The sequence below is a fragment of the Taudactylus pleione genome, unplaced genomic scaffold (genome assembly GCF_031769625.1).
Source record: "Taudactylus pleione unplaced genomic scaffold, aTauple2 ptg000722l, whole genome shotgun sequence".
Lineage (NCBI taxonomy): Eukaryota > Metazoa > Chordata > Amphibia > Anura > Myobatrachidae > Taudactylus > Taudactylus pleione.
Window position 1 is genome coordinate 899,888 of NW_028285124.1, and position 13,356 is coordinate 913,243.

Here is a 13,356-nt window from a genome sequence, read left to right on the forward strand (position 1 = left end):
ACTGCAAAAAGTTCAATCAACTGGTGGAGAAACAAGTCGGAGACAAAGCTGATAGCGTGGACCTGTCAATCGTGAGCTTGTTCCGGGAGGATTGAACAGGTTGTAGTGAGATACCTGAACTGAGAGAAATTTGCAGATCTTGTTGTAACAATGGACAGGCCTGCTGTGTTCATTTTCATATTCTCTTTTAGAGTGTTCACCATCCTGGTCGGTTTGGGGATATCCGGTGTCTGTGATGGGGGACCTATTGAAGGAATGGGAGCTGATGGCAGTGCTGATGGAGTGGAGTCAGGAGGAATGCAATGCCAATCAGGGGAGTGTCTGACCAATCTTAGTACTGTTATTGTTAAGAGAGCTGTCATTCTGGATACTCGGGGAAGGTGTGGAGGTTTATCGTCTGAAGATTCCTGTATTTGTGAGCTTTGTGGGTCCCTAGTTGATGAGAACTGTATCCAACGGTGCCAACCTAAATATAACCCATACTGGGGTGGGTATCCTTTAGAGGATTATAACAGCATGGTAGGCAAAGTGTTAAATCAAACTGATTGCTGGGTGTGTTCACACGTGCCACAGGGACAGCATCATGTAGGGTTGGTGCCATTTCTGCTGAATACCACGGAAATTTTACAATTACAAAAAGGGAAAACCTTGGATGGAAAATTTCTCTCATCCAAACCACCTCAATTCAAACTATCAATTCCAAGTAGATAGATCACTTTTGTGTTTAAACATAACCAACTCCAGTAAACCCGGAGGTTGGGAAGTGACGGGGAATAATCAGATGATGACCTTCTCACAAAGAGCTGATAATGAGTCCATAAACCATGATCTGTTATGCTCAATTAAATCAAGTGGGAAACATTTTAGGTATCGGTATACACTGAGTTCCACCAAAGAGATTATTGGTAAGGTGCCAGATGGTTATTGTGCTAAAATAATACAGCCAGAGACTTGCATGTACCAGATGTAAGAGCCTGAGATAGGATTGTTTGCAAGAGAAATGTGCTTAATGATAATGATGAATACCATTCCTTATGTTCTCCCTGATAATGTATATTTTGTATGTGGAAGAAAAGCGTATAAATGGCTCTCCCCGAGTTCCGAAGGTTTGTGTTACCTGGGAAGAGTAGTCCCAGAAGTTATGACCTTCACACATGTTGAAATGCTTGGTATACATAAAAACACACCAACACCATACCTTCACACGCAATATGAACACAGAGGCAAAAGAAACATGATACCTGGTGATGTGCATAAAGCCACTCAGTTAATTAGTGAGACAACTGTCTTTCAAGTTTTAGTGGCACTGGATCCCACCAGGATCGCTCGGGGAACACTAAATTTTAGATATTATCTATCAATTTAGCAAGTTCCTGAATATATCACCGAGGTGTACGATGACACATTCAGGTACACAGGGAGAGAATTACACGCATACAAGAAAGAACTGGTGCAACACAGGCTAGTGTTGAATTATTTAACTGCTGTTACTGGAGGGTATTGCGTAACGTTAGCCACCCAATTTGGAGTAAAATGTTGCACCTATGTCACCAATGATACCAGCAACCCCAAGGAGGTGATAGACCGGAAGATGGATGAAATTCTGCAGCTAAAGTGGGAATTTTGCAAGAACCATAACGCTTCAGTGGCTGAAGTAGGGGAGAAGATAGAAGGATGGGTTTCATGGCTGAACCCAGTGAAATGGTTCTCAGGTCTAGGGGAATGGGTCCAGGAAGTGATCGCCAGCATAGGCAAATTCTTAATCCTTATACTGATTGTCATCATAATAATTGGCATATGTGTCCGGTGTGTTCCTATTGTGTTGAAGTGTGGAAAATGTAAAAATAGAGTAAAATGAAAATGAAATAGTAATGTGGCCAGTATGAATGCCGAGGAAAATACAGAACTGCATTACAACCCTGAGCTAGGAAATACCATAATTTAATGTATTATATTTATACATGCATAGAATGTATTATTGAAATGTTATTTTTAAAACACCTCGGATAATTTAAAGTCTAAATTCCCCTTTAAGACTGCTTTTATAAGACTGGTGCATCCCCACACCTTTCACATGACCTTCCAAGATCCACGATGTGCGTATAATAGTGGTTTTATGTCCCCACTCAGAGACACATTATTGATGGATTAATAACCACCTTGTGACATCCCATAATAACACTAAATAATATGTAAATGTAAGCCTAAGTTAAAATTCCAACAACAGATTGTGATAGCATGTTTGCTATCAAAGGGTGGACTGTCGAAGCTGGATAATTGGCTGAGACAAGATCAGTTTAAAATTAAATCGCAGCGACGCCATCTTGCGACTTGCCGCAAGACACCATATTGGAAATGAGATCGCAAGACGCCATTTTGTGAATGGCCGCCTAAGCGCCATTTTAGATAAACTTACACTTTAGTACATGTGGCGATATTACTATTAGCAACATGCGATTGCATCTTTCACCATTTCTCATACACACATTAATACGCACAATTGCGCTGTTAACTAGTTGCATGTTAGCGAATGCATAGGACTTTGTATGAAACCGCTGTTTTATTAGCTTTATGCGCACGCATCTGCCTCAAGTTAATTAGCGTCCTTATATCAAACCCCGCATACTCACACGTTACATATTCACACATAAGGTTTAATAAGCTGTAAAGTATAAGATTTAAGTTGGTTCAGTTAGTATAAATGCTGTGAAATAAAGATATTTGATAACTAAGGTTTTATACATGCTAAGAAAGCCGTGTTTGGTTTCGTACTGATGCGTACTCTTTCAACAGAATTCCGGTACTATTGGTATGGAGATCGCATCATGCATTCCCAACTTATGGACCGCAGAGACTACAAGCAACAAAATGTATATTTTATGAACAACTGTTAAGATGTAGCATGGGGACGGGAGGGCAGAGACCCCCAGTTGTTAGAGGCTGGGTAAGTCTATTTGAACCAGCCTGTTAAGCGCTCTGTAACAGATGCTTCTGCCCTGGGAACCAATGATATCAGCAACAAACTTCTCTATTGTCCTGTCTATTCTGGGGGGTATAAACATGTGTGCTCAAACACTGGGTTTTTAGTCTTCTTGCTGAACGCTGATTGACAGAGGTTTTCTTTCTGAATGCCGGGATCTGGTCCAGAGCGCTGCGTATGTATACTGTACTTGGGGTCTGTATAATTCCTTTGCGTCTAATTGTGTCTGGATCAATAGCGTGTAACTGACTGTACTTTTTACTTGAATAATACTTTGTGCTTTGGAACCACAGATTCTAGGTCTGGAGTCTTTTATTTACTGTATGACTGCGTACGCAAATTAGCGTCATCCTTAGAGGTTTATAGGTAGGATTTTAGAAGGTACAGGCAGGGGTATATAGAGGTTCAAATATAGATTCCTTACCTGGGAAAGTGGGAATAGAAGAAACCTGGTACAATGTAAATGGGTGGATGAGGGGTAGACACAGAATAAAGAAGTATTTCTGAAGATGATCTTTGATTTCAGGTTTAATGCTGCTGACTTGTATGTCTGCATTCATCCAGTGAGGACCATGGAATTTGAGTTTTGTTTTTTTTGTCATACCAGGGTCTTAAAGCTTTCTGGGTAAAATGGTAGGTATATACTAATTCTGTACCATATACTAAGTACAAGGCAACGCTGATCTCAAGACAAGATAAGTCAAAGGTAACCATTTTGGTCAGAAAGTAGTCCATACCGCCAGAGGACATTTCATATTGGTTATCCAGACACTGAGACTTGCGATCATGTACGGTTAAGGCTGGGTATACGATGGGGGTGTGTGGTGGAGCATGGGAGGCACTGGTGAGACTCCGACATATGGACATTGGTTTTAATCATGTTCCCTCGGCTGCATATATAGTACGAGACCATGTGCAATGATTTTTTCCAGGGCAGCCGAGGACATGCTTTATGTGCAATGATTTTATCCAGGGCAGCCGAGGACATGCTTTATGTGCAATGATTATATCCAGGGCAGACGAGGACATGCTTTATGTGCAATGATTTTATCCAGAGCAGACGAGGACATGCTTTATGTGCAATGATTTTATCCAGAGCAGACGAGGACATGCTTTATGTGCAATGATTTTATCCAGGGCAGCTGAGGACATGCTTTATGTGCAATGATTTTATCCAGAGCAGACGAGGACATGCTTTATGTGTAATGATTTTATCCAGGGCAGCCGAGGACATGCTTTATGTGTAATGATTTTATCAAGGGCAACAGAGGACATGCTTTATGTGCAATGATTTTATCCGGGGCAGCAGAGGACATGATTTATGTGCAATAATTTTATCCAGGGCAGCCGAGGACATGGTTTATGTGCAATGATTTTATCCAGGGCAGCCGAGGACATGCTTTATGTGCAATGATTTTATCCAGGGCAGCCGAGGACATGCTTTATGTGCAATGATTTTATCCAGAGCAGCCGAGGACATGCTTTAAGTGCGGTGATTTCCAACATCTATGTCATGAGTGTAATGTGATCAGATGGTCTCTATGTGGAAAGACTGCCCATGTTTCAAAAGAGTGCAGAACAGAATAAACAGGCTGGGGAGGAACCTTTCCAAAAGGTGAAGGGAGGTAATAAAAAGAAAAGAAAGGGAGAAGTGCAAATTGTTTTGTCAAATATATTTGATGTATTCTCTTTGGATGAGGAAGGAGAGGTAGTCAGGGAGGGGAGCGAGTTGGTTTTGGATTTCAGAAGCCAGTAGGAAGAAGGAAAGGAGGTTGGCGAGAAAAGCAAATATGCAGGGAAGGGGAAATGGAAAAAGAAAATGTGGCATCCCTGGAATTAGGAATGGTTGGATGGGGACCCAGTGGGTACAGACAAGGGTCAGTGGTTGGTCATAATGAGACAGGAGAGGTGGAGGCATTAGGCACCAAATGCCAAGTTATAAAGTTTATACCCAAGCCTCCAGATCCAGGGACTTCCCAGGTAGTGTTACCCCAGAAAGGTCAGGATGCAATTTATGACCTCGGTTGCAGTGGAGGATAGTGCTGACCCGGTGGGGGCTGGTTAGTAATGTTTTTGATGTGTTGGAATTTGCAAGGTAAAATAAAGCAAGGTCATGCTTCTATAATCTATGAAACATGGATCCCCCATCTATAAAATGTGCTACTATTAATGTGGCTTCTGTAGTTTCAGAACGTGCTCATTTGATGGCCTTTGAGTTTTTCAACATGATTGAGGTTGATTTTTTTATTTTTTTTGCAGGAGACTGGAATTAGTAAACTAGACAAAGCAAAGTGTGAGTGGAAGAGGGGTCCTTCTAATTGTTTTCTTGCACCAAGCCATACAGTGGGAGTGGTGAGTGGCAGCGCTTTTTACTGATATGGTAACTGTGCACAAGGTTATACTGTAGAATTGCAAGCAGGTAGATGTATGATTTAGATGTCAACATTAAGGGACAGGATCTAAGGCTCAAATATTTATGTGTCTCAGTCATCTTGGGAAAGGAAATCTCTCTTTAGGGAGATAAAACCTTTTCTCTTTAGGGCCCAGCAGGTTGTCTTTGTTAGTGATTTTAATACCGTAATTAGGCCAAGAATAAAGGGAGGTTCAAGGAGACTTCTGGGCCCTGATTCCAATTTTTAGTCAGTACGATTAGGCAGACAGGTCTGGTTGATGTGCATGTTCATCACTTTCCAGACCTCAAAGGTTTCACCTATTTTAGTGGTAGTCTTAGATTTAGAGTAGATAGGTTTTTTGTAAAGGAGTCTTCAAAGACCTCATCACTTGTGGTGAGGTTACTGGAGTTCTCTGATCATTGTTTTCTCTCAGTAACTTTGAATGCCTTAGAAACCCCTTGGAAAGGTTGGGGCCTGTGGCATTTGAACTCAGAGCTTCTGGAGGGGGAGAGACTTAGACCCCTTCAGGGTTTTCTTTCAGTCTTAGGAGACACTTCTGGAGGAGTGTTCTGAGTGGTGGAAGGTGATAAAAAAAGACAATCTGAATAATCCTGAGTTTGTAGCCAGAAAAACTTGATAAACCAGAACACCTACCACAACCTATATAGGCAATATACAGATCTCATGAAACAGAACACCAATGCCCTTGTGCAGAACAGTACCTATACTGGTAACACTGTGTATTGGGTGCATCAGTTACTTTATTACCAGTCAATTAGTGGAGTCTGTGGGTAGGACCAGGGCTAGGAAAGTAATATTACATGTCTTTTAATGCTGTGCTATATGAGGTGCAGACGGAGCAGAGTTAGAGTCCGGTATGTCATAACATACTTTCTCCTACTTTCTAGCCCTGTGTCCTGGGTCAAACAATCCAAAATTGGCCCATGGACATGTGTTTAGCTCTCAAGTAGAGCATGGGCCCAAACACAGCAACAGATACCTGTCCCTCCACCAGACACTTGATGAGTGGCTGCTAAGTGGCAGTTAAACATTGGGGCTTCTTGACTGATGACATGTCCTTGAAATCTACTCTCCTCTCCTCTCCCCCAAACAAACATCCAGGGGTCTCCAAGTAGCATAGAAAAATGGGGCCTGCTCAATAACAGGGGTTGAGAATAGACCTTTTTCTGATGCCTCCTCTGACTTACACTGGAGGACTCTGGGGTTCCAACTGGATTTGGTAGTGGTGCAGTCTGTAATTGGGGCTCTGTGCTCACCAGTGCCTCCTAAAAGACATGCTGGATGTAGGCCACAGTGGAGTAGCAGGATTACATCACCTGTCCCCCCTTCCCTCATAAGCCCAATCTGTGAAAAAAATATTAATCTCCGGTGCGATTGCACGGGTTGCTCGCCCCTAGAAATGGCCCTGATTTTGTATACGGCTTAATAATATACAACCTGTATATACATACATGTAGGCCCTTATATAAGGACAGAACAGACCATCTGTAGATGTATAAGCCTTTCCTTTCCCCATGTGATTTTCAATCATCAGTGTTGGAATAAATAACGTCTGTTATACAGAAACCTTTGTATCATTGTTACTTTATTTAATGTGGAACTAAAGGTTCAGGGATCAGTCATGGAGTTCGGCCTTTACCTGGTGCAATATTTTGTAATAAAAGTGCTTAGAGAGTTCAGGATGGTATTTTGGTTTATATAATTCTGTTCTATAACATCAAATATTCCAGTATGTCCCCTGTGCCTTTCCCTCATGTTCTGCTAAGTAAGGAAACTGATTATGGGAATTTTAAATTTTGCTTTATTATTATTATTCCATTCTGACACATTGAAAAACACATTAAAATATACATAAAAATCAGTGTCTTCCTGGACATGACCAACCGTAATATCACCCCCTGCCTGGTGCTATATAAGTAGCTGTTACATTACATTCAGTATCACATCCCTAATGGTCCAATCTGTATGGAGAATAAATTATATTGTCCTGTAATTAATATGGTAATTAGGAGATACAGCAGCTGGTTGGGAGAAACAGGATTTTCTCTTCACCCACTTTGTATAAATAAACACTATATACAATAGGTATAAATACTGTAATGGAAGGTGACTGACCAGGCTGTTATATCACACCCGGCATTGCAGAGTCAGCCCTGGGAATGTGAGGGCCCATTGTCATGTTATTCATGTGCTAATGAGGAGATACTATAGCTGGGGAGGGGTGTATAGCAGATATAATAAAGCTGAACATAGAACACACCTGAGTGACAGTGAGTTAGGCAGATACAGTGTTTGGGTTACTATCACCCTTTGTCATGCACCTGGGCTGTAGCACAGCTGGGAGTCTCTCACACATTCTTATAGCAATCTGTGCAAATGCAAATCCTAAAGAACAATGCACAGTTATTTACACAACATATGCAAATTATCATCCAGCCAATCAGGAGGCTCCAGCACCTACCTGCCCCACCCCACCTCCCTCACATAAACCAGATGTCTCCCCTCTGCTCCCAGAGACTCAGACTGACTCTTATTGCAGAATAGATTGGACGTTACCAGCATCATTTTGTGAGAACCTTCCAGCAGATCCCAACGTGAGCTGAGATCACACCAACCACACCCAGGACTGAAGTGCACACTCCCTCGAGGTGAGATCCTATATTAAGTGTAGAACTGATTACATTTCTGTGATTTGTCCATTGAAATGTTGAATATATCACTCAGATAATCTATATAACTAATATACTGATTTACTAGTAATACTACTCATTGCATTGGTGATATCATAGAGGTACTATTGGGAAATAATGAATACTTTGTATTTGCAAAAACACACTTAGAATTAGACAATCTGTGGGTAATACTGAGCTATACAGCACCTGAGACACTAGAAGTATAAGTGTGAGGAGAATGAGACCATTTTACAGCTTATCACCAGGTCTCTGGGCAATAGATTGGGGCCATAACTGACTAATACTAATAGATCCATGTCTCTGACTTTCCCCAGGATACAATGGCCACTGGTACACGTGACGTGGAGCTTGTCCTGGAAGAAATGGTCTCCTTTGCTTCTAAGGGCCTCCAGGAGATAGAACTAAAGGACATCTACGAAGTCACTAAGGAGCTGGGAGGAGGTGGTTATGCCTCAGTCTTCATGATAAAGGACAGAAAAACAGGTCAGTGTGGTCAGTAATTCAGTATCTTCCACCATGTGACAATTTTAGCTAATATTACAACAGGGAGACTTTCCCAGGATGAACCATTATACAATAGTACACAGTAATAATACTCATCCTTCTGAATCACCTATGGTACTCTCTACCATGCCTAATAAGAGCCTCCCACAGCCATCAAACATTTAAACATTCTTTGGAATCCCATCTCTTTATTAGTGCTTACCCTACTCTCACTACCCATACTAATACCCCCTCGCACCTACTCTACTCCCACCAATACCCTTTTACCACCAATACTGGTCATACTAATACACCTATATCACCCACTAATGTACAATCACACCTACCTAATTCAAATTGTACTATAAACTTAAATGCCACATTATACTTAACCTACTCCCCATTTATACTACTCACATAATCCCCACTCACTACTATCCTAATATCCACTCTGTGCCTACTTCTAATCAGAATCATCTTTGTGCCCTCATATCTATTACTTGGCCTAATTTGTATACAAATTGAATTATGATTCTTTATTATCACAGATGTGAGGATGGCACTGAAGGTCCTGGACAGGAAAAAGACAACTAAGAGAAAATTCCTCATGGAGTTCAGTATGTCCTTTCTTCTCTCATCTCATCCCAATATCATTGGCATTAGTGGGATTGCATTCAAGACCCATGACCACTTTGCTTTTGCCCAGGAGCTGGCACCAGTGGGTGATTTGTTCTCTCTCATTCTGCCCCATGTAAGTAAAGGTCCTTGTACTGATTTTATATCAACTTGGTGCTTTAGAAACATTTATATATTGGAAGACATTAATATGATGCTAAATCAGTGTATTTACTTCTTTCAGACTGGACTTCCAGAAGACGTGGTGAAGAGATGTGCAGTACAGATCTCCAGTGCACTAGAATTTATAGAAAGTGAAGGACTGGTGCATCTGGACATCAAACCAGAGAATATTTTGGTGTTTGATCAGGAATGCCATTGTATTAAGGTAACTGACTTTGGTCTTGCACGTATCAAGGGAAGAGTCATTCATACCAGGTCTGGTAGTGTCTCCTACATGGCCCCAGAGATGTGCCAACTTGCTGACAAGGATAGTTTGCTTGTAGACTCCACCCTTGATGTGTGGGCTTTTGGAGTAGTTCTTTACTGCTTGCTCACAGGAGAGTTTCCCTGGCAGGTGGCACTACCAAGAGACAAAGAGTATGGTAGATTTGCTGAATGGCAAACCCACCCACCATCTGATGACCCTCCCTCACCATGGAACAAGCTGACCACTGGAGTATTGAGGATGTTTAGTCATCTTTTAGCCATAGACTGTTATCAGAGAAGTAAAGCCACTGATGTCTTGATGTTCATGGATGAGACCTGGCAAGCAGAGAGGAGTAACAATAATATGGATGATGGTGAAGACACTTTTCCTGTGGAATCAGAGCTCTCATGTGCTCAAGAGATGTCCAGTTCCAACAAAGAAGTGTCTAACACTGCAACAGGCACGTCACACAGCAGAGAGTCCATCCCATCTGTGATCTGCTCCATATCATCCCATGGTAGTTCTGGGTTACAGCATAAGGAGACACAAGACCCCCAGCAGGAACATGCACCAAATCCAGTGATACTTATGGAGGACGATATATTCCTACATGTTGGGGCAGAGGTGGAAATTGGCTGAAAACACTCATCTGTATTATTCTGTCATGGCTCTGAGAGGACATCATACTCACTCTCTTCCCATTTACCAGGTGAGTCATTGTCTTAAGGAATAATGGGTCTACTGGGTTCTGGGGATCGGGGCACTGGGTCATTTGCAGAGTCCCCATATCAGAAGATATGATATATAAAGCTGTGCAACTTGTTTTTGTCCTTATTTATAATTTCTTTCTATGGTGTTGTTTAGAATTGATAGTAAAGGATGACTCTCAGTGATACCAGTCTGCCCTGAGATATGTTACTCATTCTGCTGCAGCAGCTTAAATCTGGTGCTATATAGTTACTACACAGTGTTTCTCTACAAAAATATATTGTTTAAAATTATTAATCTGAGCTTTGATGAATTATTTAGGAACTTATTATTGCCATACTTTTATTAGTCAATCACACTAAAATGTTTTTGTTTTTCCCAGGGGTGTTAGACAGCAGATGATCAGAGCCCCATCTGGTGCATGTGGGTGTGACATGTATAATTATCTGCAGTTACCCCTCCCATGCACTGGGTGGTGCTCTTGGTAATTATCAATGGATGAGACTTCCCCCAAAGTTCCATTACACACCAGCAGAAGATACATGGTGTATTGTTACTATTCATTTATTACTATATTATTTCTGTAATGAGAAATCTTATTGTACAAATGTATTATAGAGACCGAGGGCCTTATTCTAAGTCTCTCACTCATTTGAATGTGGCCACATCTATAGACTTTTAGCAAACTACGCAGGTGTCATGGGCTGCATACACATCTATGTACTTATGTCTGATTCTGTCTCATCTCACTCTTTTCCCATCCAGGGCCCCCTTCATGTCTCCCCAGCGGCTGGCAGCAGACTGATGGCAGACTAGTGCCCAGTTTCTACTGCTGCAGTCAGTGTGGTGCGGTCTCCATCGACTTGGCGATTTCCTCACTGCGCATGGTAGCAGCTGCCATTTTCTGGCATTTTGTGCAGGGCTGAGACACCCAACGCGGGACCTTAGAGAGGTAAATATTAGAACACATGGGTGAAGGGTGTGCGGTGTGGGCCCCCCTGGACCTAGAGGCCCATGTGCACAGCCCACCCTGCACCCATTATAAATATGCCCCCGCAGAGTTGCCATATTTTTTGGGAATGAGTGACGATAATAGTGATGATGGCTGCTCTAGTGGACAGACGGGCGGGGCAGTGAAATCACAGATAGAATACGGCCGTATAGTCACATTAGGTCCCATCTCCTGCACCTAGGATGGGTTGGGTGTAAGTGCTGATAATAGTGGTGACGGCTGCTCTCATGGACAGATGGCTGGGGTGGTGCGATCACAGATAGAATACAGCCATATAGTCACATTAGGTCCCATCTCCTGCACCTAGGATGGGTTGGGTGTAAGTGCTGATAATAGTGGTGACGGCTGCTCTCATGGACAGATGGCCGGGGTGGTGCGATCACAGATAGAATACGGCTGTATAGTCACATTAGGTTCCGTTTGCTGCATGAATACAGAATAGGGAATCAGCATCAGGCCCTGAATCTCTTGTATCAGTATCACAGCTGGATCTCCCTGATATGGTTTGTGTGTCTAATACAACTATTCTAATCATTTCTAGGACTGAATAAAGAATATAAATGTCTACAATATTTTGTCTGGTGAATTATTTGCAGTTGAGATGAGAAATTTATGAAATAGTTCATTAATTCCCCCAATTATGTGTTTTCTGTGTGTCCCAGTCATTATCAATTCTTACTGTACCAGAGTTTTTACCATTTCCTGTGTGGAGACATCATTCTGAATATTTCACCACAAAGATGGCACCACCGGGTGAGTACAGGGAGAGTAGGCACAGCATGGGTGGCCATGGGGGTGAATGGTATTTTTGTTTATATAATCATATTCTGTAACATCAAACACATTGCAATATGTCCCCTGTTCCTTTCCCTCATGTTCTTCTAAGTAAGGAAACGGATTATGGGAAGTTTAATTTTCTTTTTATTATTTCATTCTAAAACATTGAAAAACACATTAAAATATGCATAAAAATCAGTGTCTTTCTGGACATGACCAACCATAATAACACCCCCTGCTTGGTGCTATAAGTAACTGTTACATTACACCTAGTATCGCATCCATAATGGTCCAGTCTGTATGGAGAATAAATTATATTGTCCTGTAATTAATATGTGAATTAGGAGATACAGCAGCTGGGTGGGAGTAACAGGAATTTCTATTCACCCACTTGGGTATAAAAAAACACTATATACAATAGGTATAAATACTGTTATATCACACCCGGCATTGCAGAGTCAGCCCTGGGAATGTGAGAGCCCATTGTCCTGTTATTCATGTGCTAATGAGGAGATACTACAGCTGGGAGGGGTGTAACAGACGTTACTATAAGTAATGATGGCTACACCCCGTGTTACACCATTCACCAAACCCTTATATTGTATTTCCAACAATGACATCTTATCCATAGTAAATATGCCAATAACACAGCACTAATGGCGGATAGATAAATAAAGCAGCTCCACTTCTATAGTTTAACATATGACATAGTGTAGGGGGCACCTGTTAAATGTTAGAAATGTGTTGGTGAAGGGATGTGCAGTACAGATCTCCAGTGCACTGGAATTTATAGAAAGCAAAGGACTGGTGCATTTGGACATCAAACCAGAGAATATTTTGGTGTTTGATCAGGAATGCCATTGTATTAAGTATCTGATTTTGGTCTTGCACATATCAAGGGAAGAGTCATTCATACTATGTCCGGTAGTGTCTCCTACATGGCCCCAAAGATGTGCCAACCTGCTGACAAGGATAGTTTGGTGGTAGACTCCTCCCTTGATGTGGGCTTTTGGTGTAGTCCTTTACTGCTTGCTCACTGGAGAGTTTATGGAAAAGATTTCTGGACTGCACAACCTGACTATATATACACAATGGGAGGTGCTACCTGATGAGACTAATTGCAGGCACAGAAACAGACAAAATCTCAGGTGCACAACACCAAATCATCAATAATATATATAAATGCAATAAAAGGTTGAGCAGTCCTGAAATCTTTTCCATATACTCCATTTAATGTGCTTTGT

The 13,356-nt window shown here is 41.7% G+C and overlaps 1 protein-coding gene across 1 annotated transcript; it reads left to right on the forward strand.

The window, feature by feature from the left end:
* The first annotated feature begins 8,407 nt into the window (after positions 1–8,407).
* LOC148477363 (serine/threonine-protein kinase SBK1-like) lies at positions 8,408–10,254 on the forward strand. The gene is made up of 3 exons (XM_088456844.1): positions 8,408–8,570; positions 9,119–9,321; positions 9,430–10,254. The coding sequence occupies exons 1-3, from the start codon at positions 8,408–8,410 to the stop codon at positions 10,252–10,254; spliced, it is 1,191 nt and encodes a 396-aa protein (XP_088312970.1).
* The last annotated feature ends 3,102 nt before the right edge of the window (positions 10,255–13,356 follow it).

What these genes read in the sequence shown, in the direction of transcription:
- LOC148477363 (XM_088456844.1), top strand. Translation starts at nt 8,408, where the DNA reads ATGGCCACTGGTACACGTGACGTGGAGCTTGTCCTGGAAGAAATGGTC. An exon ending in GATAAAGGACAGAAAAACAG is followed by an intron (nt 8,571 to 9,118) that starts GTCAGTGTGGTC and finishes TTATTATCACAG; the next exon opens with ATGTGAGGATGGCACTGAAG. An exon ending in TCTCTCTCATTCTGCCCCAT is followed by an intron (nt 9,322 to 9,429) that starts GTAAGTAAAGGT and finishes TACTTCTTTCAG; the next exon opens with ACTGGACTTCCAGAAGACGT.